Consider the following 27,744-nt stretch of genomic DNA (forward strand, 5'->3'; position numbering starts at 1 on the left):
ATTTCTGACGTTTTATTTAATGAAGACTGTTACATAGGACATTTTTGGCATTGTGATAGGAAATATTTCATATCAAATGAACATTATGTTCACTTTCTTCAAATGTACATTATGTTCACTTTTTTCAAGTGAACATAAATCAGTAAATATTTATTTTTATTATTATGAAGCATTAGATCTAGAAGTTAAACATTCATACTGCATTGACATTTCCAAGACCTGTCTGCAAAGAATTCAAATAGACTTCATGGTTGAATAAAAATGTATAATATGACAATTTAAAAATGTAAAACATTTACATAGACCTGTCAGAAATCTTTGCATGTTAATTCATTACATGCGATGCTTCCCACTCCAAGTTGAATTATTCATCTTCATAACCGAAACATGGTGAGAATTTACAGTTCCACAAATTTTCTGAAATAAGCATTTCAAAATTAATTTGATAGAAAGTTTATCTTTGATAGACATTAGAATAATAACTAGAGAATTCTAAACAAAAACAACAAGAGTATGGAAGTTTGTAAGCACCCAGGTAAAGAAAATTGGGTAAAACAGCTGAACAGACAGCATCACACCTATTAACCCTTAGTCCATTCAAAAAGCATCAGTTCCAACCACTGGAGAAATTTGTGATATGCAGAATAATATTTTTAATTTGTTTCTCCAACTGGAGTTTGCACTGATGTCTCAATATGTTCTTCCAATGGATGTATTGACTCAACTTCATCGTCTTCATCCTCAATGTCACTAAATATTTCACTTAATTGGAACATGTGATGTTGTGGTTGGTAAATATCTTCCATTTGTTTTTTTCTGCCAAGCCTGGCTTCCATTTTCGGAACTATGTGCTCATGCAGGAATTCTACAATAGCTATATTTAAAAAAAAGTTACATTTTATCTTTCACTGTAGAGCAGAGCAATTTTCAAGATTTATCTAAAAAGGACCGGTGGTTTAATATTCTTTAAAAAGTTTAGGCATTCTCAGCATTTAGCAGAAATCAAATAGTATCATTATCATATAGTCTCATAGCATGATGCCAAACAAAGCGATGTACCAACTACTTAAGACAATTGAATTTGCAAATCAGATGGTGGTTCAGCATTTTACTAAAAACGTCACAGCACAATGAGACACTATTATTGCCCTTAAAATGTATCTTATTCAGAATTAAATTCAGATAAAATAATTATCTAGCTTGTACTCTAAACCAACTAAAATCCAAATGGTTAAGAACTGTTCCAACTAGTATGCAATTCCATTCATCTTTTTGTCGATGTTGATGCAGTGGTCAGAAACGTATCAACATGCAAGACTTCAAGTCGTTAGGATAATATATCCTGACTTTTATTGTTGTGACTACGTTAAATATTTTTTTACATCTAAGGGGAGAAAATCTAAATTCAGATTCACTTTCCAATGAACTACATATTCATTTTGAACGCAATTAAATGCAGAGTTCACAAACCAATGCACAACTCAAGGAGCTTGTCAATGAAGCTGGAACATGGCAAGCCCTATTGTTCATTAAAATCTGATGCATTTGCAAAGCAATGGATTTATAGTACAGGTTCAATACCGACTTTCCGCATACTCGGTTCCACAGCCTTTCTAGAATATCAATTTTTCTGGACCAACAGAGATCACATGAATATGAAACGACAATACACCCTGGCCCGCTAATGACACCCCTCCCATGTCTCTAAAGCACCATTGAGTGCCAGAAACGTAAAACAAATGTAAAATGTAACTGAATGTGAATGGCATGACCTGGTGACTTATCCCGGCTCGCACCATCTCCAGGGCCGTTTAGAGCCCCGGCTTTCGACCCTACTCCCGACTTGCAAGGTGCACCAGCAAGCCCTTCTTCACCCACCAAAAGGACACAAAGTTCTGGAGGGACACGACCAGAAAGAGTGCTCGTACCTCGCAGTGCCATCTGTGGCCGCCCAGGAAATTTCAACTGAGCTCTTGTAATTTTGTCTGGATTATAGGATTAGTGGGCCATTAGTTGCTGGAAAATCAATGTTCAACCTGTATTTACTACAGAATGAGTAATATGTTTAGCCACGAGAAAATATACATACTTCATAATCCAATTTTGACATCAGCAACAAATAATTGGCATTAACTATTCATTAGGCTTATGTGTCCAATTTTAGAGAGCACCTTGTAAAAATTGGGATGACATTTCAACATGATGCTCTGTACACCGTATTTGGGACGCAACAGCAGAAAAAGCTACAAGGCACATTCAACTAATTAGAATAAAGAACCTTTGATATTCACCATCTGAATTAAAAACTGCAGGCTAATATATCAGAACTTAAAAGTTTACGGGATCTGAGAAAAAGAAAAATGAGATTCAGGAAGAATCTGATTCTAAAAGAAAAACAGAGTAGCATTTTGATGAATTTACATTCAAGTGCACCGGTCATAAACTGAAGCTCAATTTATTCCATCACTGTAGCCCCGCAGATATTCTTACTGCAAAATCAAATTAATTCTCTTAAAAGGGAATTCAAATTCTTGGACAAGCTTGGTAAACTAGCGATGATTTTTATTTATTATTCAATTTAGAGGTGAGTATCCTGCACAGCTCTACTCCTCCACACATGGCACTGCACCACAGCACTGGTGTTATTTGGATTACTGTGATCAATGCAAAGAAATACAAGTGTCAAGCCATACATTAAGATGACTGCTTTATTCTCCATTATTCCCCCAAATTATGCCAAAGGCCTCATATGCTTGTTATGTTGCTTTCATGAATGGACCAGATCCCGTAAAGTGCAAAGCTCCATTTGATGGGTACACTCCACATTAAAGAGGAAATTACAAATCCCTAATTAGGCTGCTCAGTTTACCTATAGTGCATTCAGAAAGTATTCAGATCCCTTCACTTTTTCCACATTTTATTACGTTACAGCCTTATTCTAAAATGGATTTGATTCCTTTTTATTATCATCAATCTACACACAATACCCCATAATAAAAGCACAAAAGGTGTTTAGAAATGTTTGCAAAGTAATTAAAAATAAATAACTAAAACATCACATTTACATAAGTATTCAGACCCTTTACTCAGTACTTTGTTGAGGCACCTTTGGCAGCAATTACAGCCTCAAATCTTCTCGGGTATGTGGCTACAAGCTTGGCACACCTGTATTTGGGTAATTTCTCCCATTGCAGATCCTCAAGCTCCGTCAGGATGAGGAGCATCGATGCACAGCTATTTTCAGGTCCCTCCAGAGATGTTCGATCGGGTTCAAGTCCGGGCTCTGGCTGGGCCACTCAAGGGTATTCAGACTTGTCATGAAGCTACTCCTGAGTTGTCTTGGCTGTGTGCTTAGGGTCGTTGTCCTGTTGGAAGATGAACCTCCACCCCAGTCTGAGATCCAGAACTCTGGAGAAGGTTTTCATCAAGGATCTCTCTGAACTTGGCTCTCTTCATATTTCCCTCGATCCTGACTAGTCTCCCAGTTCCTGCCGCTGAAAAACATCCCCACAGCATGATGCTGCCACCACCATGCCTCACCGTAGGTATGGTATTGGCCAGGTGATGAGCGGTACCTGGTTTCCTCCAGATATGACGCATGGCATTCAGGCCAGAGTTCAATCTTGGTTTCATCAGACCAGAGAATCTTGGTTCTCATGGTCTGAGAGTCATTTAGGTGCCTTTTGGCAAACTCCAAGCGGGCTGTCATGTGCCTTTTACTGAGGAGTAGCTTCCGTCTGGCCACTCTACCATTAAGGACTGATTGATGGAGTGCTGAAGATATAGTTGTCCTTCTGGAAGGTTCTCCCATATCCACAGAGGAACTCTGGAGCTCTGTCAGAGTGACCATCGGGATCTTGGTCACCTCCTGACCAAGGCCCTTCACCCCCGATTGCTCAGTTTGGCCGGGCGGTTAGCTGTATGAGGAGTCCTGGTGGTTCCAAAATTCTTCCATTTAATAATGACGGAAGCCACTGTGCTCTTCGGGACCTGCAATGCTGCAGAAATTGTTTTATAGCCTTCCCCAGATCTGTGTCGCGACACAATCCTGTCTCGGAGGTCTACAGACAATTCCTTCGTCTTCATGGCTTGTTTTTTGCTCTGACATGCACTGTCAACTGTGGGACCTTATATAGATAGGTGTGTGCCTTTCCAAATCATGTCCAATCAATTTAATTTACCACTGGTGGACTCCAATCAAGTTGTAGAAACATCAAGGATAATCAATTGAAACGGGATGAACCCAAGTTCAATTTTGAGTGTCATAGCAAACAGTCTGAATACTTATGTAAATGTGATCTTTCAGTTATTTCTTGTTAATTACTTAGCAAAAATTTCAAAACATCTGTTTTTGCTTCTTCATTCTGGGTCGTTGTGTGTAGATTGATGATTAAAAAAATGAATTGAATCAATTTTAAAATAAGGCTGTAACATAACAAAATGTGGAAAAAGTGAAGGGGTCTGAATACTTTCTGAATGCACTGTATCAAGTGAAATGTCAACACATGGATACAAACATTAACATTAAAAAAAAGCATAAAATGAAAGATGTAATTCTGAAAATATTAAGTACTAACAAGTCCAATGCACTGACCACAGATACTAAGCATATTTTGTCAACTTCTATTACACTTTCCTGATAGGGAAATATGAAAATATATTTTGGTTCTGTGACTATCACCACCACTTCCAATTAATGCTAAATAATTTCAGTTTCAGACTAAAAAACAGCAACTAGTATAACAATAATATTTCATAATAGTTTGGGGGGGGAAATGACATGCAACAGCTCTACTTTTCCAATCCAATGTGGTGACATTCATGGGACCATTTTTCTCGGAATTACAAGGCAATGGAACAAAACATACGTTTAAAACTGTAAAACATTCTTACAATTTGAGGGTTAGTGTATCAGCATATATTGCGAATTGCAACACATATCATCTGGCAATGAATGATGGACACGAGCAATAACTCATGCATCAGATGTTATTTTCCAATTCTACAACTATGATTAGAACACCCAAATGCACCCTTACCCGATATCAACTGACAAGCCATCCCCAGTTTCAACTGAAGCCCAATGGCTCAATGATCATTGCCTTAATGAACTGACCATTGTGAATGCTGGGCAGATTATTAAATAATACATAAGACATAATAACAGCAACTGGAAAAGACCCTAACCTCCAAAGGATTTCCTGGTCCAGTTAGGAACATGGCGGTTTTTTAAATAGTAGAACCTTCTTTGAATGGCAAAAGGTGGAACATTTCTAGAAAATTAAAAGATACGTTCTGAATATTAGCTCTTAATAAATAAAAATAATTATACTGAAATTAATGCAAACACATTCAGCCGATTGGAATTATTTATTTTCTCATCATTTGTAAAATTCAGACAAGAAAATGCAAGAATTAGAAGTAATTCAAACAGAAAACAACTTTGTATTTTCAAAGGCTTGTAAATCCTTAATTAGTATCTAATGAAATAATTAAGTTAAACGCCAGGGAATTTAAAGCCAAGAAGCAATGTCTTGGGAGAAGGTCAGCCACTTAGGCGTCCTCTTTGATTTTTAGGCATCAAATTCAAATTGGTGTTATTATCTTTATGTCATTGCCTTTTTGAAATGAAAGAAAAGGTGCTGTTGTTTACCCAACAGCGCTGCACAGTTCCTCCCAATCCACCTCACCAATGTCATCAATACCCGACCAGTACAATCTGCAAAATAGAATACAAATGGTTTGTACATCATTTCAATAGGTATTAGTTTTGCCAAAATCACACAAAACAAATCCATGAAATGAGAGCACAGATTGCACCAGAACTAGATATTGTCAATTTATATAAATAAATTATATCTAAATAAATTAGAAAATATCTAGTTCTAGTGCATGCTGTGCTCTCGTTTATGACCATCTGACTAATGCTAAAATATCTAAAAAGTCTAATAGCACAAAGTTATGGCTAAATTAAAACTCATCAGTATACTAAAATCCGATGAATAGTAATATTTTTACCATTAGAATCTTGTTATATACAAAAGCATCCTCAAATTACAATTCTTACCTTTAATTTATCTTGCTGGATATAACTCATCAATTAATCATCCTGCTATACTATATTAATGCTTTATTATAAAGAATGTAATATTTTTGTACCTCAAAAAATGCACTTTTTACCTTTCGATGAGATTGATATTGTTCCGGTAACTGTTCTTTTTCGTCTCTATTGACCCACCAGACATTTTGGCAGTCAAGATACCCATCCTATCAGAATAGAAGTAATTAAAACTACCACAACAAATGTAGGTTACCTTTAAAGACACTAAACTTAGTGACAGGATGAATCAGCGGACATTCATGAAGGCAAAGTCATTGCAGCTCATTGGGAATTCTTTGTGAATTTGCCACTTCCACTACTGCTGGAATATTGGACAGGTTTGCACATTTCTGAAAACATTCAAAACAGGCATCACTAGCCTCAAATGCATCACAAGACCCACCACCCACATCATGTGTTTTCATGTTTCACCACAATATTCATCACCACATTCTGGTCCAAACTTATATCCACATTAATTTACGTTCTCTGTTATATCTGTCCTTCATAACTAGTAATGTGCTTCCATTTTGAGCATTAACTTTTATTTCACCCACAGTTAATGTTTGTTTGCACAGCTAACACTTTTTGCTGATCTATCATTGTGAGCTTGCTCTTTGATAATGAACCACCCACAGAAGGTGGCAGCAGGATCTTGGCATGGAAAGGGAGAAGAGGGAGGGAGAGAAGGAGAGGACGACCTATCCCACCCGTGAAACAACTGAAGTAAACTTAGATAGTCTGCTCCATTATCTCCAACCCTTGGACAGCTGTAAAAATATTGAAAACTCATTCACAAACATTCAGAACAACATAAAACTAATGAAAAACACATTTAATAAATTTTGAAAAGTGACCTAATATTGCCTAGGAACCACAGCACTGCTTCATTGAATGAGGTTCAGGTCAACATACAGACTCCCTGGCAGAGGAATAAGAAAATTACACAGTTGTTGAGCTCCATGTGCAGCACAAGTAAATGAGTGGACAACACTTAGAATTTCTGAGTAAAACAAATTGTTGGAGTAACTCAGCAGGTCAGGCAGTAACTGTGGGGGAATGGATGGTGACATTTCGGGTCAGGACCCTTTTGACAAATTGTAGCAGAGGGCAGAAATCTGAAATGGGGGTAGGGGTGGGACAAAGCCTGACAAGTGATAGGCTGATGCAGGTGAGGGGGTTTGGATTGGTAGATGGATGGACATAGGCTAAAGACAAAAAAGGAGACGAAAGGGTGTCGTATAAGAAGAAAAGAGGAATGAAATGTAAAGCCAGAGAGAGGGATAAGGATAGAAGGGTTCAGGGTGGGAGGGGGGAAGAGAATGGGGAAAAAGGGCAAGGTAATGGGAGAAATGGGTGCACACCAGTGGAGGTGTCACAGGAAAGAGGAGGGAAAGAGAGGGTGGTGTTATCTAAAATTGGATAATTTATTGTTCATACCATTGGGTTGTAAGCTACCCAAGCAGAATATGAAGTGCTATTCCTGCAGTTTGCATGTTTCTGTATTGACAAGTTTGTTGTGCAAACAAATGTAAACTGTGGGTGACATAACATCTGAATTTAATGTCATTTACATGGAAAAATGCCTCCAATTAAGCTGGAATCTGCTAACATATTCCAGTAAATTCAGCAGAATTATATATACGACACCAATTACTGTTTCAAAGAATCCCAGACCATTTGTTCTATCGAGCAATCTGATCCCTATCATTCAGTTTAGTTCCTCCATGAACCTGCAAATTATTTCCCCCCTAAATTACCTGCATTGGAGGATCCAATTGACTATTTCCACTCTCCTTGCATGTAGCAAAATCTAGATCATAATTGCTCTGTGTACATAAGTTAAGAGTTATACAACGTGGAAACAGGCCCTATGGCCCAACTCGCCCACACCGGCCAACATGTTCCCAGCTACACTAGTCCCACCTGCCTGCGTTTGGCCCATATCCCTCCAAATCTGCTCCATCCATGTACCAGTCTAACTGTTTCTTAAACCTTTCTGTAGTCCCTGCCTCAACTACCTTGTTTGATGCTTGTTCCATAAACCCACCACTCTGTGTGAAAAAGTTACCCCTCAGATTTCTATTAAATCTTTTCTCCTTCAACTTTAACCTACAGTGCCCTCCATAATGTTTGGGACAAAGACCCATCATTTATTTATTTGCCTCTGTACTCCACAATTTGAGATTTGTAATAGAAAAAAATCACATGTGGTTAAAGTGCACATCGTCAAATTTTAATAAAGGCCATTTTTATACATTTTGGTTTTACCATGTAGAAATTACATCAGAGTTTATACATAGTCCCCACATTTCAGGGCACCAGAATATTTGGGACACACCAATGTCATGTAAATGAAAGTAGTCATGTTTAGTATTTTGTTGCATATCCTTTGCATGCATTGACTGCTTGAAGTCTGCGATTTGTGGACATCACCAATTGCTTGGCGTCTTCTCTGGTGATGCTCTGCCAGGCCTGTATTGCAGCCATCTTCAGCTCGTGCTTGTTTTGGGGGCTAGTCCCCTTCAGTTTTCTCTTCAGCATATAAAAGACATGCTCAATTGGGTTCAGATCAGGTGATTGACTTGGCCACTCAAGAATTTACAATTTTTTAGCTTTGAAAAACTCCTTTGTTGCTTTAGCAGTATGTTTGGGATCATTGTCTTGCTGTAGAATCAACCGCCGGCCAATGAGTTTTGAGGCATTTGCTTGAACGAACAGATAGGATGTGTCTACACACTTCAGAATTCATTATGCTACTACCATCAGCAGTTGTATCATCAATGAAGATAAGTGAGCCTGTACCTTCAGCAGCCGTACATGCCCAGACCATAACACCGTGTTTCACAGATAAGGTGGTATGCTTTGGATCTTGGGCAGTTCCTTCTTTCCTCCATACTTTGATTTTGCCATCACTCTGATATAAGTTAATCTTCGTCTCATCTGTCCACAAGACCTTTTTTCCAGAATTGTCGTTGCTCTTTTCAGCACTTCTTGGCAAACTGTAACCTGGCCATCCTATTTTTGCAGCTAACCAGTGGTTTGCATCTTGCAATGTTGCCTCTGTATTTCTGTTCATGAAGTCTTCTGCGGACAGTGGTCATTGACAACTCCACACCTGACTCCTGAAGAGTGTTTCTGATCTGTCGGACAGGTGTTTGGTATTTTTTTTATTATAGAGAGAATTCTTCTGTCATCAGCTGTGGAGGTCTTCCTTGGCCTGCCAGTTCCTTTGCAGTTAGTAAGTTCACCAGCGCTCTCTTTCTTCTTAATGTTCCAAACAGTTGATTTTGGTAAGCCTAAGGTATGGTTGATGTCTCTAACAGTTTTATTCTTGTTTCCCAGTCTCAAAATGGCTTATTTGACAAAACTTTGGTCCTCATGTTGATAAACAGCTATAAAAGTTTCCAAAGGTGATGGAAAGACTGGAGGAAAGACTAGGTGCTGAGAGCTCATATACCTGCATTAAGGAGGCATTTAAACACAGCTGAGCAATTACAAACACCTGTGAAGCCTTGTGTCCCAAACATTATGGTGCCCTGAAATGGGGGGACTATTGTAAACATAGCTGTAATTTCGACATGGTGAAACCAAAATGTATAAAAATACCCTTTAATAAAATCTTACAATGTGCATTTTAACCACACGTAATTTTTTTCTATTACAAATCTCAAATTGTGGAGTACAGAGGCAAATAAATAAATGATGGGTCTTTGTCCCAAACATTATGTCGACTCCCCAGGTCTGAGCAAGATAATGTGCATCTACCTGATCTATTCCTCTCATGATTTTATATAGCCCTATAAGATCATCCCTCATCCTCCTGCACTCCAAGGAAGAGTCCTCGTAAATCTTCTCTGTACCCTTTGCAACATCTTTCCTATAACATGATGCACAGAACACAATACTGTAAATGCGGCCTCACCAACGTCTTATATAACTGCAACATGACCTCCCAGGTCAATGTGCCAAAAGCCTTTTTGACCACTATCGACCTGCGACTCCACCTTCAAGGAACCTGCACTCTTAGATCCCACTACTCTATAACACTCCCCAGAGCCCTACCATTCACTATATAGATCCTGCCCAAAGATCTTAGAGTAGAGCAAGATAGGCCACTCCTGCGAAATACAATGGGCTGACGTGTAGTACGTCTACGGAGGGGATCCTGGGCATTTTTCGCTGCCCATTTTAGTAACCGGAGCCTACCTGACCCGACCCGACTCGCAGTGTAATCAATGTTGCGGGGCAACAGTTTGTGTGTGTGATAGGGTTAGATTCATAATTCTGTCAGTTCATACTTCTTGTCAAGAATAAAATTTGACTCTGGTAATTGTCTTTTTTAATGTTTTTTAAATCATTTCTTTTTAAATGGCTCACAAGCAGTGTTTGAGTTGATTTTGTAGTAACCGGAACCTACCCGACCCGACTCGCAGGGTAATTAACATTGCGGGGGAACAGTTTTTGTGTGTGATATAGGGTTAGATTCATAATTCTGTTAGTTCATAATTCTGTTCATTCTTGTTAAAGAATAAAATGTTTATAAACACACATACATGAATGTGATATAAATGTATATAATCATATAACACACACAATTATATTTCTTCTGATTTTTATATCCAATGATGAACTTTATTTCAGACTAGGCAAGGGACATTAAATAAGAAACATTGTAAACCTCCCCGCAACTTCACACACACTAGGCCTTATCCCACCCCTCAACTCTTCCCTCCCCCCCCCCCCCCCCCCCCCCCCCCCCCCCCCTGGCACTCCCTCACCTGCCCCCACACTACAATGTCTCCCCACCTCCTATGCCCCTCTCCCCGCTGCCCCGGGCCGCGCACCCCCTCTCCCCGCTGCCCCGGGCCGCACACTCCCTCTCCCCGCTGTGGAAACAAAGATCTCTTTGGCCGGAAGCAAGATGGCGGAACAAGATGGCGGGGGCTGGTTGCTAAAATGGGTCTTATAATCACCCATGAATCTGCCCATGAGCGTACTACGCGTTTGCATGAGAGTAACCCATCTTGCTCTGCTCTAAGATCTTTGGTCCTGCCCATGTTAGACTTCCCAAAATGCAACACATTACCTTTTTCTGTATTAAATTTCATCAACCATTCCTCAGCCCACCTGGCCAACTGATCAAGATCTTGCTGCAATTTTTCATAACCATCTTCATGATCTGCAATACCACCCCACTTTTGTATCCTCAGTAATTTAGCATTCTCATTCCAAATCATTGATATGGATGGCAAACAGTAACAGGCCCAGCACCGAACCAAGGCACACCATTAGTCACAGGCCTCCAGTCCGAGAAGCAAGCTTCCACCATCACCCTTAGCTTCCTTCTATGAAGCCAATTTTCTATCCATTCAGCTATCTCTCCTTGGATCCTATGCAATCTAATCTTCCAGACCAGCCTACCATGTGGAACTTTGTCAAATGCTTTGCTGAAGTCCATATATGCAACAACTACAGCACTGCCCTCGTCAACCTTTTTGGTCACATCTTCAAAAATTCAGATTCATAAGGCACGACCTCCCACATACAAAACCACGCTGACTATCCCCAATCAGCCCATGTCCATCTAAATGCATGTATATCCCATCTCCCAAAATACTCTCCAGTAACTTTCCAACTACAGATGTTAAGCTTACTGGGCTATAGTTCCCAGCATTTTCTGTGCTGTCCTTCTTGAATAGAACCACAACATTGCCACCCTCCAGTCTTCCGGCACCTCTCCTGCATTTAATGACAACTCGTAAATTTCTCCAGGGCTGGCTCCTGCAATTTCCTCTCTAGTTTCCTATATCTTCTTCATATGAGATTCTTCTTTATGTCCCTCCTTTTTGTATTTGTACTTTCAATCTCCATTGCCAGGTCCTTAAGCCACTTTTAAATGGAATCAACTTCCCTCCTTTAATTCTCCTGACAAAATGCTTCAAAAAAAATTAAGAAAGGCTAAGTAAACTCTGCACCTAAGCAGCAAAGCTTACCAGAAACTTGTAAATTAGAGCTCTGTGGTTCAAAAACTGCCTATCTAGCAAAAGACGACATGAAAGAACGGCTAATTTGAGTGTTATAGAGAAGAAAATAGCTGACTTTACAATGCATCGTCTGGTTGGAATTTTTCAACCAGTACATAGCCAGAAAATACTAAGAGAATAGACATAGAAGCACAGAGGTTATTCAGAAATACTAAAAGAAAAATGTTAACCTTGTGTTCTTTATCAGTTTATTTAGTTGAAAAACATTCTTATAATCTGTAGTCAGATTGCTTTCAAAATTCAAGGGGTAAAAACTTTCCTACACGACAGACATCCATTAGCTCACCATTTTTGTCGACATTGCAACCAGTTCCTATGTTCCATTTGCTCTGCAATTGCACACCAGGGAAGATTTTTGTATAAATTTTCACGAAAAATTGAATCAGGTGCATTTGTATCTGAATCCGTGATTGTTAGATCATGCTGTGATTCTTGCATTCTTTCTTTCATTATATTCTCCATTATCTTCATGAATGTCCTCACCTCCTCTTTACTCCATGCTCCTTGATTCAAGGCTGTTAAAAAAAAAGATTTAAGACTTTTTTTTCCATTTTCACCTTGCTGGGTTAACCCAACAAATAACTAAACATAATCGGAAATTGAAAAATTCCAAACCTAGTCTCCCTGATTTTGTGGATTTGTTTGTAGGTTAAAGTAACAATAGGCTAAGTAAAATAAAGTGAGAGGGTGAGATAGTGGTGAGAAATTGCTCTTTCGGAATATAAACTCATAGGTTAACTTAGTGGGCTAAATGATTTATTACTGAGCAGTGAATGCCACATACACCTATATTTATTAGAAAAAAAGGTTAAAATAGCACTTTCACAAACATAATGTGTCCCAAAATTCTTAACAAGCCATTATTTTAAATGCATGAAAGAAAGTTAACCCATTTGAACATAATGAGATTCAAGTCAGCAATGAAATAATCTGGAGTTATTAAGTTTAAGAAGGAACTGCAGATGCTGGAAAATCGAAGGTAGACAAAAGTGCTGGAGAAACTCAGCGGATGCGGCAGCATCTATGGAGCGAAGGAAATGGGCAATGTTTTGGGCCGAAACGTCTGAAGAAGGGTTTTGGCCCGAAACGTTGCCCATTTCCTTCACTCCATAGATGCTGCCGCATCCGCTGAGTTTCTCCAGCACTTTTGTCTACCCTGGAGTTATTAATATTGGTTAATAATTGATAGGACAATACAAAAGACCACATTTCTACAAATCGTTTCATGGGATCCACAAGACAATCTCATGGTAACACATCACCCAATAATAATCTGTTCTGACAATTGTGCGCTCCAGTGGCATTATTTCAAATTCTCAACCAAAATTATTTGTTGTAGAGTGGGACATTGGATTCAAAAGCAAAGAACAAAACAATACATTTTAATTATTTTAACCAATTATTCTTATAAGCACAGTAAATACCTTGTTTTTATGAACCTCCTTATAGCAGATTTCAGTTATACCCTGACCCACACTGCCAGGATGGGCTGCCGCCACCAGCACAGCCGTCACCACACCCGATCCTTACCTGTGCTCCCGCCGCCTGCGGGTCACGACCAATGACTGCGCGATCCTAGCCTCTCCCTTGGTCATCAGCTCACCAGGATTCCAGATCCAGTTTCAGACCAAGAGTCTGAAGAAGGGTCTGGATCTGAAACGGCACCTGTCCATGTTCTCCAGTAATGCTGCCTGACCAGCTGATTTACTCCAGCACCTTGTGTCCTTCTATGTATTAACCAGCAACTGTAGATGTTTGTTTCTACTATTTATACAATGATAATCCGTTACTCGGTTATAGCGGACAATCGGGAATAATGGACACCACATCACCGTTATGGACCATTATAACAAGAGTTTATAATTGTTTTGTTATTCTGTAAAAAACAATACCCAGTATTATACAAATACCACAAAGCATTCATAGGTTTCCAATAACATGCAATTTTAACTTTATTTTATACTAAAAAGTGAACATTGCTAAAAAAAATTTTTAAAATTAAATTGACTACGGATTAAGATGGGAATATTTTTTAAATTAACCTACATTTCTTTAATAATCTTGCTCGACATAGAACAGATGTATCAGTTCGATCCATGAGATTTGCAATTTTTACCCAGCGATTCCCATGGACCTTATGCAAATTATTCAGTCTCTCCAATTCTTCTTCAGTGTATCTAATAAGAAATAATGTTTATTTATAATACTATAAACTGCAAGGTTAACCTCAGCAAATGTAGACTAAAAACATTCATCTCCGGGGTGAGCAATTTCTAAATATATCAGGCACAGAGTTAGCCAAGCACAGATTAATTCAGAGTCCCTACAAGACAGGAGGTAGCCATTTGGTCCATTCAATCTGCATGATCTATCCCTTTCCCTCTCACCATTCCTCTACAAATGTTTTCCCTTCTACTACTTATTAGTATTCACTAAGGGGGGGGGGGGGAGAGAGAACAAAGGATGACTCGGTGTGGAGGAGACCGCAGTGACCGCAGTGGAGACCGCAGTGAGGGGGGAGGAAAACAAAGGTGGACCTGAAGCAAGGGGACGACGACGTGTGGGAGAACAAAGGAGGACCTGGCATGGGATACTTTGTAACTGATCAGTGCCCTTTATGTGGCGACTATTTGCATGCCTTGGGTATGCAAGCAAAGAATTTCACTGTGACGCCACATGTGACAATAAAGCATTCATTCATTCAGCCCTCTCCTGGACATTACAATTAAATTGTTCCTCACTATTAGCCCTGACAGTGCTTTCTAAGCTCTAACCACTCACCACATTATTTTATTCCACTTATGTCATTTTGTAAGTCATTGTTAGTGAGCTGGATGAACAAATCTGTGAAACTGACAGGACTGATCATTTGTAACAGTGGACTCATGACATTCAAATGAGAGCTAGATAAGTACATAAAAAGAAGAGACTAGCAGAGCTATAGGATGAGCATGAGTAAGTGAGATGAGCTGGATACTCATGCATGGCTGGCATAGACTTGGCCAAATGGCTTCCTTGTACCAAAATATTTCAGTGAACATGTAAACAAAGGAAAAACATGGAAGGCTCACTAAACTGCAACAAAAACATACAATGCCTTCCATCATGTTTAGGACAAACCCATCATTTATTTATTTGCCTCTGTACTCCACAATTTGAGATTTGTAATAGAAAAAAAATCACATGTGGTTAAAGTGCACAATTGTCAGATTTTATTAAAGGCCATTTTTACACATTTTGGTTTCACTATGTAGAACTTACAGCAGTATTTATACATTGTACTCCCATTTCAGGGCACCATAATGTTTGAGACACATGGCTTCACAGGTATTTGTAATTGCTCGTGTGCATTTAATTGCCTCCTTAATGCAGGTATAAGAGAGCTCTCAGCACCTAGTCTGTCCTCCAACCTTTGGAACCTTTTATTGCTGTTTATCAACATGAGGACCAAAGTTGTGCCAATGAAAGTCAAAGAAGACATTATGAGACTGAGAAACAAGAATAAAACTGTTAGAGACATCAGCCAAACCTTAGGCTTACCAAAATCAACTGTTTGGAACATCATTAAGAAGAAAGAGAGCACTGGTGAGCTTACTAACCGCAAAGGGACTAGCAGGCCAAGGAAGACCTCCACAGCTGATGACAGAAGAATTCTCTCTACAATAAAGAAAAATCCACAAACACCTGTCCGACAGGTCAGAAACACTCTTCAGGTGTGGATTTGTCAATGACCACTGTCCGCTGAAGACTTCACGAACAGATATACAGAGGCTACACTGCAAGATGCAAACCACTGGTTAGCTGCAAAAATAGGATGGCCAGGTTACAGTTTGCCAAGAAGTACATAAAAGAGCAACCACAGTTCTGGAAAAAGGTCTTTATGGACAGATGAGACGAAGATTAACATATCAGAGTGCTGGCAAGAGCAAACTATGGAGGAGAGAGGAACTGCCCAAGATCCAATGCATACCACCTCATCTGTGAAACACAGTGGTGGGGTGTTATGGCCTGGGCATGTATGGCTGCTGAAGGTACTGGCTCACTTATCTTCATTGATGATACAACCGCTGATGGTAGTAGCATAATGAATTCTGATGTGTATAGACACATCCTATCTGCTCATTCAAGCAAATGCCTCAAATCTCATTGGCCGGCGGTTCATTCTACAGCAAGACAATGATCCCAAACATACTGCTGAAGCAACAAAGGAGTTTTTCAAACCAAAAAAATAGTAAATTCTTGAGTGACCCAGTCAATCACCCGATTTGACCCCAATTGCATGCCTTTTATATGCTGAAGAGAAAACTGAAGGGGACTAGCCCCCAAAACAAGCATGAGCTAAAGATGTCTGCAATACAGACCTGGCAGAGCATCACCAGAGAAGACACCCAGCAACTGGTGATGTCCATGAATCGCAGACTTCAAGCAGTCATTGCATGCAAAGGATATGGAACAAAATACTAATCATGACTACATTCATTTACATGACATTGAATTGAATTGAATACCTTTATTGTCATTCAGACCTTACGGTCTGAACGAAATTTCGTGCCTGCAGTCATACATACAATAAAAAACAACAATAAACACAAATTAACATCCACCACAGTGTATCCTCCAAGCACCTCCTCACTGTGGTGGAGGCAAAAATCTTAGGGTTACTGTCTCTTCCCTCCTCTTCTCCCTCTGCGCTGAGGCGATTCCCCACCGGGCGATGGCACAAACAGTCCCGCGGCTCACCGAACCCCGCGAACGGGCCGGTTCAAACACCGCGGCCCGGGGTGGTCGAAGCTGCCGCCCTCCAGTCCAGCGGACGCAACCGCTGGCCCGTGGCTCAACCCCGGACCCAGGTCGCTGCCGCAAGTCCTGACAGGCTCTGCCTCCGGAGCCTCGAGGTCGCCAGCTCCGCCATTAGGCCTCAGCGCAGACGGAGGCAGAGAAGGGGGATACAACAAAAAGTCGTATTCCCCCGAAGGGAGACAGCACGCCCCGTTTCAACCCCCCCCCCCCCACATAAACACAGCTTAAAAACCAAAAACGTAACTACACAAAACGAAAAAAACAACACAAAAAAGTAAAGACAAACGGACTGCAGGCGAGTGTCCCAAACATTATGGTGCCCTGAAATGGGGTGGCTATGTATAAACACTGCTGTAATTTCTACATGGTGAAACCAAAATGTATAAAAATGGCCTTTATTAAAATCTGACAATGTGCACTTTAACCACATGTGATTTTTTTTTTCTATTACAAATCTCAAATTGTGGAGTACAGAGGCAAATAAATAAATGATGGGTCTTTGTCCCAATCATTATGGAGGACACTGTTCATATACGAAGCAAGTACTTACTTTTGTTTTGCAGAATGATTGAACTCACAATTCAAACCAAACATTAGTCGGCATCAAAGTTAAACTGGACAAAATTAAAGAAATACTGAGAAAAATGCCTTTTCTAAGAATGAAATGGTAGTAATTTTAAAAGAAACACGTTAAAGATGGGGTTTGGAGCCTTCAACTCCCAGCAAAACCCAAAACAGACACAGGTGCCTGGGTTATTAGTTAGCAACAATCAGTTGAAAGCACTGGCTGCACATTCCATCACTTGGCTAATGATTTAAAGTAGATTGGGAGGTATTTAAGTCTGATTAGATTGTCCTTGTTTTTGAAAACAATGACAATTTTCTACATTTTTGGTTGGCTTCATTATGGCAAATTTTGGAGCACAGGTCTTCAGTACTGATCTCAGTGCAGCCAGATATAGGAACCTGCGGATTTTAACATCTTTGAGCGGGCGATCCCTTTGCCAGGGGTCGGCCTTTGGTGCTCCAACCTGCGGACTTTAACATCGTGAAGCTCGCGGTCGCTGGTTAGGGACCGACTTCGGGGACTCCAAGCCGCAGGAGTTTCGACCGTCCTGAAGCTCGATCGCCGGCTGCGGATGGTTTCTACTCCCCCAAGGAAAGGGGTAAAAGTGATAAAGACTTTATTGCCTTCCATCATAGTGGGGAATGTGGTGGATGTTTATGTCAAATTTTTATGTGGTTGTGTGTCTTATTGTTTTTTGATATGACTGTATGGCAAACCAAATTCCTCCTATGTAGCAAAACATACTTGGCTAATAAATTACGATTATGATTATCACCTGCAAATTTAGGGAAATGGTGGAAGACAATAGAAACCAAAATAATTTCCTGCATAAATTCAGTTCATCTGCATTTTGTTTGTGCATCCATGAGCCTCCTTCCTATCTAATTCACTTGAAAGTTTTACAACAGTTTTACTCCCTGAAAGTAGCAACACAAGTAGATATTATAAAGGCAGCATTTGAGAAACTTGCCATCATTGGTTTGGCCATTGAGTATAAGAGTCAGCAAGTCATGTGTAGCTTTGTAGGATTTTGGCCAGGCCTCAAGTGGAGTATTGTGTGCAGTTCTAGTCACTCCATTACAGGAAGGATGTGGAAGAGGTTCATAAGTTCAAAAGTGATAGGAATAGAATTAGGCCATTCGACCTATCAAGTCTACTCCGCCATGGCTGATCTATCTCTCCCTCCTAACCCCATTCTCCTGCCTTCTTCCCATAACCCCCGACACCCATACTAATCAAGAATCTATCAATCTCTGCCATAACAATATCCATTGACTTGGCCTCCACAGCCTTGTGTTTATCCAGAATAATGTTTGCATTAGAGGATACTATGTATAGGAAGGCTGTGGAGCCTTCGGAAAGGGTGCAGAGGTACTTAACCAGAATGATGCCTGAATTAGATGGTATAAGCTGCAAGGAGAGTTTGGACAGACTTGGGATAGTTTGCTCTAGAATGCCGGAGGTTGCAGGAGACCTGATATTATAGAACATTATGAGTGACAATGATAGGGAAGACAGTGAGATTTCCCAGGATGAAAATATCTAAAGGGCATAGCTTTAAGGGGCAAAGTTTAAAGAAGATGTGCGGGATAATTTTTGTTCTACACATAAGGGTCGGGAGTGCCTGGAACGCATTGCCGGGGGTGGTGGTGTAAGCAGCTAAAATAGTGGTATTTAAGAGACTTTTGAATAAGACCATGGATTAAGTGAAGGCAAATATGGGATTGGTCTTGGCATCATGTTCGGCACGGAAATAGTGGGCTGAAGGAACAGTTCCTTGCTGTTATTTATATTAGCATATCTTCCTCATTTCTGACCAAATTGATTTTTTTGATTTTGATTCAATTTATTGTCATTGCACTTTTCAGTGCAACAAAATGGTTTAGCCTGCAGTCATAACATAGAATAAATAACAAACACTCAACACAGTTTAAAGTCCCAAAGTCATTGTCTCTTCCCTCCTTGCTCTCCCTCTGCGCTGAGGCAATCCAAACCTCCGATGTTGTGACCCCCCCGGGTGATGGTAGATAAGTCCCGCGGCTGAATCCGTGCTCCGCAAACGGGCCGGTTCAAACTCCGCGGCCCGGGGCCGTCGAAGCTGCCGCCCTCCAGTCCAGGGGACGCCGCTGTAGTTGCGGGAGCTCCGGAAAACAACTCGAGCTCCCGATTATGTCGTCCACTGGCCCGCGACCGAACCTCCAAGGCTCCAAAGTCGGGTCGGAAGTTGGGTCGCAACGCCACCACAGCCCCGAAGTCGGCCAGCCTCGCGTTGGTAAGTCCTGGCTCTGCCTCCGCAGCCTCGAGGTCGGTCGCAGTTGGAGGCCGCCAGCTCCGAGATAGGCCTCAGCGCAGACAGACACGGAGACGGGGGATACAGCAGGAAAGGTCGCACCCCCCCCCCCGAAGGAAGAGTCAAAAAACATGTTACACCCACCCCCCCCACACATACACAACTAAATAAACCGAAATAAACTGTAAAAACGGGACAAAAGAAAACAAAAAACAGAAAAGACAAACGGACTGCAGGCGAGCCGCAGCTGCAAAGCAGCGCCGCCACTTCCGGAATAAATAGATTCCTGATGGAAAGCAAAGCTAGAATGAATTTAGCTCCTCATAAAATGGATGGAAATGCCTAACACTCTGAAAAAAGGAGAAACCTGGCAAAAAATAAATTTTAGGGGTGCTGAACATCCATAATTCACTGCCAACCATGCAATTCTATCATTTTCAAAATTGACCAATCTGAATTAAAGTTTACAATCCTCAGTTTTTATTATTGCAGAAGGTATTTCATTTGCAACAAACGTCCATTCAAATACGCTAAATATTCCAGATTACTTACTTGCCTTTATATCGATTAGGATCATACATCTTCTTAGCTCGCTGATAAACAGACTTCCATGGTCTTGGAATGCCTTCAGCTACGAGGAGTTTAAACATAATATTGATGCATCATTAACAATGGATGAAGAAGGAAAGGCAAAGTCATCAATGACTGAAAACCTGAAAATTGCTGCGGTTTAATAAAGCAGAAACTAACTGATGGATGACCCGTAATAATCATCTATCAATGCAAAAACTATTAACGATATCGCAATGAGAGAATTGTCCACCACTGATTTTCTGGCAACTGTCGGTCCGGCACTTCCTTTAAATCCAGAAAAAATTACGAGAGCACACTTAACACCCTCCCCTCCTCCGAAGTCCCCCACGGAAATGTGATGCTTAAGCAGAGTTAGCTGATTTCGACCTCACCAAGACTTCAGCGGCTGATCAGCGAGTCAAATTTGCCCCCCGGAGCCGGCAGATCCGTTCCCATAGCCGACTTTGCAAGTCGGAATATCCCTCCCCCCCCACACACCAAGGCCTTGACCAAGGGTTCTGGAAAATCGATGGTGGACCTGTAGTTATAAGAGGAAGTTGTAAGTTGTCAGTTATACCAATGCAAAATCAAAAGCAACATTTTAAGTCTACTGCACTCAACTATAAAGGGCTAAAAATGAAATTAGAATTATCATTGTACCCAATTTAACACAGAATAAATTATTCTGTTTTAGTCGTTTTATTCTTATCATCTCATCAAATGATTCGGGAACGTTGAAAAACTCCCACTCATTTTCAATTCCAGTTAGTTCCATTAATTCGTTTAAATTTTTCTGCAATTGTTTATTTTCCTCCTTTTTAAATCTGCCTTGTCGGATTGAAACTCCTGCACAAAAAAAAATACAAATGACTAGATTAGAGATTAAAAACTTTTAAAAGTTATTATTTTTCAATTCAACTTTTAACACCAAGTATCGGGATAGAGAAGATTCAGAAGCACAAAGACACAACCATCAATTTCCCTCTGCAACAGCAGCCCATTCCTGATTTTAAACATGGATAAGCTAGTATAGAAACATAAAGCGTTTCACAATTCGAGCAAATATAGGATCAAATGAGTGTTGCAACCATTCAGTTCAGCATTGGATGTTCTTAATTCAAACAATGGTGTGTTTGAGCACATTGTCTAGGCATACATGTACACACCAGTGAAAGAACAACAGTCAGATGAGATCTATCAACTTATATAGACAGTGCTATTACTATAAGAGGAACAACTCCTGGCCCATATTTCATTTCCCACCAATAAAAACAGATTGACTTGTCACACATTTTACTTATGATTTGCCTTGTGAGAATTAGTTGCTGCAACACAACTAACTTTAAACGTAATTCAGTCCTGAACTCTAAAAAGTAACACTCTCTGATACAGGATATAACGGCAGCAAAGCAATAAACATAGAGATCCTCTCTAAAATGATGTCCACAGGCAAAACTTCAGTGTACGGACTTTCCAAGGCTGGTGAAAATCTTGCAAAATCATAAATGATTTGAGTACTGGTTGTTCTCAAGGTTGAGTTATTTTCAATATTTTTTTCCTATACAAGCATACCTTTTAACCAACACAAGCATAGGTATGGTAACAACAAATATACATGGAAACTAAACATCCAGTTGAGCCAAAGAAATGCAACATTATGTTAGTTAAATGATAAATTCTGTCCGTTATCATTTGAAGCAGTATGGAATTTATCTTTTCCATCTGCATATTTTAGACAACGAGTTTTTCTATGGTGTGTTATAAACGGCTCACCTAAAAACTTCAATGTAGCTGCTCTGTGCACACCAAATGGCAATAATTCTTGCACATACTCAATTAAGATCTACTTTTAAATTTGCAAAACATTATGTTGAACATGCATACTCATACAGTGATTTTCTAAATATAAATCTTATCCATTCTAACAAGACTCAAAGCAATTACTGTGTGGTTTGTTGCAACAAAGTTCCTCTGCAAGGTTGTGAGTGAAAGACTGAATCTTCGGAATTATTGATGGAACATGACATTGGATGATCCAATTTTGGACATACAGAATTGGGGGTTTGAGGGGAGCAGCCCTGATCCTATTGAATGATGGAGCAGTTCCTCAGAGCAGCATGGCCTATTTCTGATTCTAGATCCTGGACTTTTAAGGGCAGTTGAGATATGTAGTTGTTACATTTTAATTGTTCAAGTTGCGCGAATGATGCTCATCTTGTTTTATAACAAAAACTGTTTAGATGTGATTATATTGTATTAATGATAGCTTGCCTCATTCTACTTGGATTCCCACTCCTCTTCTCAATGTAGTCAGATTCTAGAAACGCAGATTGCACAAAGGTACATAACAGTATTCATTCATGTAGGCCCATGGGAATAGTCGGGAAGATTGAAACGGGAATAGTCCCCGAAGATTGGTGTACTGCACATGTTGTTCCATTGTTTAAAAAGGGTTCTAAGAGTAAACCTAGCAATTATAGACCTGTTAGTTTGACTTCAGTGGTGGGCAAATTAATGGAAAAGATACTTAGAGATAATATATATAAGCATCTGGATAAACAGGGTCTGATTAGGAACAGTCAACATGGATTTGTGCCTGGAAGGTCATGTTTGACTAATCTTCTTGAATATTTTGAAGAGGTTACTAGGGAAATTGACGAGGGTAAAGCAGTGGATGTTGTCTATATGGACTTTAGCAAGGCCTTTGACAAGGTTCCTCATGGAAGGTTGGTTAAGAAGGTTAAACTGATGGGTATAAATGCAGGAATAGCAAGATGGATTCAGCAGTGGCTGAATGGGAGAAGCCAGAGGGTAATGGTGGATGGCTGTTTGTCGGGTTGGAGGCAGGTGACTAGTGGGGTGCCACAGGGATCTGTGTTGGGTCCTTTGTTGTTTGTCATGTACATCAATGATCTGGATGAAGGGGTGGTAAATTGGATTAGTAAGTATGCAGATGATACCAAGATAGGGGGTGTTGTGGATAATGAAGAGGATTTCCAAAGTCTACAGAGTGATTTAGGCCATTTGGAAAAATGGGCTGAAAGATGGCAGATGGAGTTTAATGCTGATAAATTTGAGGTGTTACACCTTGGCAGGACAAATCAAAATAGGACGTACATGATAAATGGTAGGGAATTGAAGAATACAGTTGAACAGAGGGATCTGGGAATAACCGTGCATAGTTCCTTGAAGGTGGAATCTTATAGATAGGGTGGTAAAGAAAGCTTTTGGTATGCTAGCCTTTATAAATCAGAGCATTGAGTATAGAAGCTGGGATGTAATGTTAAAATTGTACAAGGCATTGGTGAGACCAAATCTGCAGTATGGTGTACAATTTTGGTCGCCCAATTATAGGAAGGATGTCAACAAAATAGAGAGTACATAGGAGATTTACTAGAATGTTGCCTGGGTTTCAACAACTAAGTTACAGAGATAGGTTGAATAAATTAGGTCTTTATTCTCTGGAGCGCAGAAGGTTAAGGGGGGACTTGATAGAGGTCTTTAAAATGATGAGAGGGATAGACAGAGTTGATGTGATCAAGCTTTTCCCTTTGAGAATAGGGAAGATTCAAACAAGAGGACATGACTTCAGAATTAAGGGACAGAAGTTTAGGGGTAACATGAGGGGGAACTTCTTTACTCAGAGAGTGGTAGCGGTGTGGAATGAGCTTCCAGTGGAAGTGGTGGCGGCAGGTTCGTTGGTATCATTTAAGAATAAATTGGATAGGCATATGGATGAGAAGTGAATGGAGGGTTATGGTATGAGTGCAGGCAGGTGGGACTAAGCGAAAAAAATTGCTCGGCACGGACTTGTAGGGCCGAGATGGCCTGTTTCCGTGCTGTAATTGTTATATGGTTATATGGGATTCCCATACATAACAAACTTGCTCAGTGAACTTACACAAACTACAAATTATTAAACAATGTATTTCTTATACCGCTCATCACTGTCAGCTGCTTTGCAAATATTAAAATAGTTAATTAAAATCTCAATTTCCACAATCCCGAGAATTTGAATATGTAAAATGAATAAATTTGCAATTAAATATGTAAGAAATTTCTCTTTTACAGTATTGATGTTAAATTAATAACCTAAAGTTCTGATGATCAGCGTTACCTTCTTCTTTAAGTTTTTCAAAACGTGGAAGATCATATTTATACATGTGGTACAGTGTTCCACTTGTCAACTTTTCTGCATTTGGAACAAAATCTTTAAGTTCTTCAACAAGCTTGGATTTAGGCATCTGCATGACTTTGACCTTATCTTGGCCAAAATATATACTCTCTTCTTGGGGCAGCTCAGCAGATGTATTGTCAATATTATCATCAGATACAATCGCAAGTTGTTGCTGCTCCAAGTTGTTCTTTTTCTTCTTCTTTTTCAAAATCTTGCTTGGTTTTGTAACAGTCTCAGGTGTAATGACCACCGGACATGTGTTCTTATTGCTCAATGCAGAGTAGTGCTCAGGCACATCTGACCTAATTTTATTTGTTTTGCTAGATTTGCTTTTCAATAAACTTTTTTTCTTTCGCTTTAACTTTTTGGAGATTTTGACTGTTTCTTGGCTGGAATTATGGACAGCTTGCTCATTCCATTCTGCATTACTCCCTGCAGAGTTATTAGTGCCTTGTGTAGCCATGGAATGATCTGCGGCTGTGTTCTGTGAAATTCCACCTGTATTGCATTTTACTTCATGTTTCTTTATTGATTTACCAAGATTTTCTACGTTTATGTTGCAATTTCTTTCCACATGAGCATCAGATGGCAACACTCTACTTTTTTTGCATTTCTTCACAGACTTGTGTAAAACGTCAGTATCATCGAGGGAGATGTCACACTGCATTTTCTTTTTCTTGCACTTTTTGAAAGAAGTTTCCATATCAGCAGTAGCAGATTCTAAAATTGCACTCCCTTCACAAGGATTCTCGGTAATGATCCCTGACTCACCTTTTGATGAACGATAATGGTGTTCTTTTTTCTTTTGACGGACAGTCTTCCCTGCAGAATTCTGTATCTGTTGTACAATCTTTACTGAAATACACTCCAACACATCACCACTCTCTGCTGAACTTGAACAATGCCTTATTTTCTTCTTCTTCTTCTTCCCAACTTTGCCATCTACAAATTTGGAATTGTGCACAGATTGTGTAGTCCCATTTGCAGGAATCCCCAAAATATCATCACCATTTAATGCAATGCTACAATCCTTTTCTTTGTCAGTCTTAGCCTTAGGCTTTGAAATAGCTCTGTTTTCTGCTAAACATGAATGGCTTATTTTGTTATTCTTTTGTTTATCTACAATGCCTGACAACTTTGGGCATTTCTCCTCTGCCTCAATATCTACTGCATGTACCTGTGACACACAGTTATTACTTTCTGCTGACCTAGAATGGTGTTTTTTCTTTCTTTGCTCACCAAATAAGCCAACTTTTCCCTGCAGTAAACTGTCATGTGCAGCTCCTGATTGAGAGCAACGTTTCTTGTTTCTCTGTTTCTTTGCATCATCATGCTCATGTACATTTTTACATGCCAGGTCAGAGTCCACCATAACAACACTATCGCACCCTCTTAACAATGTGCATTTGTCTCTCTGTTTCTTCACTTTCTTTTCAGTATGATCTGCTAACCTGAGATTCTGCACTTCTGAACCATTGCATTGTTCTTCTGATCTAGAACCATTCCTTTCCTTTTCTTGTTTCTTTTTCTTCTTTGTTCTTACATCACTTACAAATAGACTTATGTCTTTTTTAGAGTCCACTGTAACCATCTCCGAACGTTCACATTCACTTAATGACAAGTTTCTTTTTCTCCTTTTTTGTTTCCTGTGATTATTTAACATGGGACTCTGCACCTCTTGGTGAACCTCTGCAATAGAAGTCTCCGAGTTATCTTGCAGAAGTTGAGAATTTTTTCTTGTAGTACTGTCGAAGTATTTATGCTTTTTCACTTTATGTACCTCGTGGATCATACTGCAGTATTCCTCAATTGTATCATCCTGTTCTCAAAAATGAAAAACAAAAAACAATTTTAAGCAAAAGTAAAATTTTCAACCATTCCATATTAAGAAACAACCATACATCTCCTATATATCTTTTATATTGAGTGAAGCCAGTTCCATAACAATACTGATCATTTGGATCTTTTAGTTCTATACAATCACTCATCTCCAGGTTATTCTGGACCAACAATAAATATTGTACAATTATGCAGTAAACACAAAATGCTGGAGTAACTCAGCAGGTGAGGCAGCTTTTCTGGAGAGGAGTGGGCGGCGTTTCGGGTCGAGACCCTTCTTCAGACTGCTGTCAGGGGAGGGGGCGGGACAAAGATAGAATGTAGGCAGAGACAGTAAGACCAGTGGGAGAACTGGGGAGGGGATGGAGAGAGAAAGCAAGGGCTATCTGAAGTTAGAGAAGTCAATCTTCATACCGCTGGGGTGTAAACTACCCATGTCGAATATGAGGTGCTGTACAAATATGCATTCACCAGCAGTCAAGAGTGTTTTATTGTCGTGTATCCCAGATTGAACAATTAAATCCTTACAACAGAATGTGTTCCCTATTATTCCAATGGAGTACTATAAATACTGCATAACCTGCTGTCTATTATCCATGTGCCTGATCTTCCCACCTCGCTAGATGTGTACTTTTCATTGCAGTATCTAAATCATGTCTCCAGCTGCACGCCACCCAAATACACTTTTCTTTTACACTCAAATTGACTAAATAAGTAGAAGTAGTGATTAAATGTCGTCATGGCGATTCATTCTCACCACGTGGGTAGTTTCCAAAGTCCAGCATTCATTGTGGGACTGTAATTGTTTCAGAGGATGTGGCGGTTTTCTAAGTTATCTTTGTAGCTCAAACTAGTGGAAAGCTGGAATCGTCCAAGTTGGTTGTGACTAAAAGCTCACATTGGGTCAGTAAAACGCCCGGGCCCGGATCCCGGCGTGTTTCCCGTCCCGTCTGCCTGCCCCCCCCCCGTTAGGACCCGCCCGGATCCCGTCGTGACCTCCCGTGCCGCCCCCCCCCCGCGCGTTAGGATCCCGTCGTGCCCCACTTTAACCCCCACCGGCCGGGATCACGCCGAACTTTCCCACCGCCCGAGCCCGCCACCCATCCACGCTTCTACCCACTGGCAGGATCATCCATGTGCTCTGCTCTCTGGTTTCGTCGAAGAGGTGCAAAGGGACACGAAATTCTCCATTTGTTATTTTTCCGGCTGATCTCGAATTCTTTCATCTTAATTCTAAACATTTAAACGCTGGAAAGACACATTACCAGTTGTAATTCTTTGATTGAGGCGAAGTCTCTTCTGACCAAAAGATCTTAGAGCTGCTATAGCTGCTTCTGACAACGGAAACGG

The 27,744-nt window shown here is 40.1% G+C and overlaps 2 protein-coding genes across 2 annotated transcripts in view; one reads left to right on the forward strand and one right to left on the reverse strand.

Annotated features, from left to right (window-relative positions):
* Nucleotides 1-27,700, reverse strand: ttf1 (transcription termination factor 1). The gene is made up of 10 exons (XM_033049384.1): nucleotides 27,660-27,700; nucleotides 24,496-26,374; nucleotides 21,039-21,224; nucleotides 20,358-20,436; nucleotides 14,194-14,324; nucleotides 12,434-12,662; nucleotides 6,181-6,267; nucleotides 5,654-5,719; nucleotides 5,188-5,273; nucleotides 1-874 (listed from the first exon to the last, which is right to left on the reverse strand). The coding sequence occupies exons 2-10, from the start codon at nucleotides 26,345-26,347 to the stop codon at nucleotides 654-656; spliced, it is 2,937 nt and encodes a 978-aa protein (XP_032905275.1). The 5' UTR covers nucleotides 26,348-26,374; nucleotides 27,660-27,700; the 3' UTR covers nucleotides 1-653.
* The window catches only part of cfap77 (cilia and flagella associated protein 77), a 156,662-nt gene that overhangs the window by 12,814 nt on the left and 116,104 nt on the right, over nucleotides 1-27,744 (forward strand). The window lies entirely within an intron of this gene.

The sequence above is a fragment of the Amblyraja radiata genome, chromosome 32, assembly GCF_010909765.2.
Source record: "Amblyraja radiata isolate CabotCenter1 chromosome 32, sAmbRad1.1.pri, whole genome shotgun sequence".
NCBI lineage: Eukaryota > Metazoa > Chordata > Chondrichthyes > Rajiformes > Rajidae > Amblyraja > Amblyraja radiata.

Excerpts from the sequence above, each read along its gene's own strand:
- ttf1 (XM_033049384.1), bottom strand. The coding sequence starts at position 26,347 with ATGATCCACGAGGTACATAAAGTGAAAAAGCATAAATACTTCGACAGT. Across the intron at positions 21,225-24,495 it reads TGAAAAACTTAAAGAAGAAG|GAGTTTCAATCCGACAAGGC; the intron begins GTAACGCTGATC and ends TTTTTTGTGCAG. Across the intron at positions 875-5,187 it reads GACCAGGAAATCCTTTGGAG|CTATTGTAGAATTCCTGCAT; the intron begins GTTAGGGTCTTT and ends TTTTAAATATAG.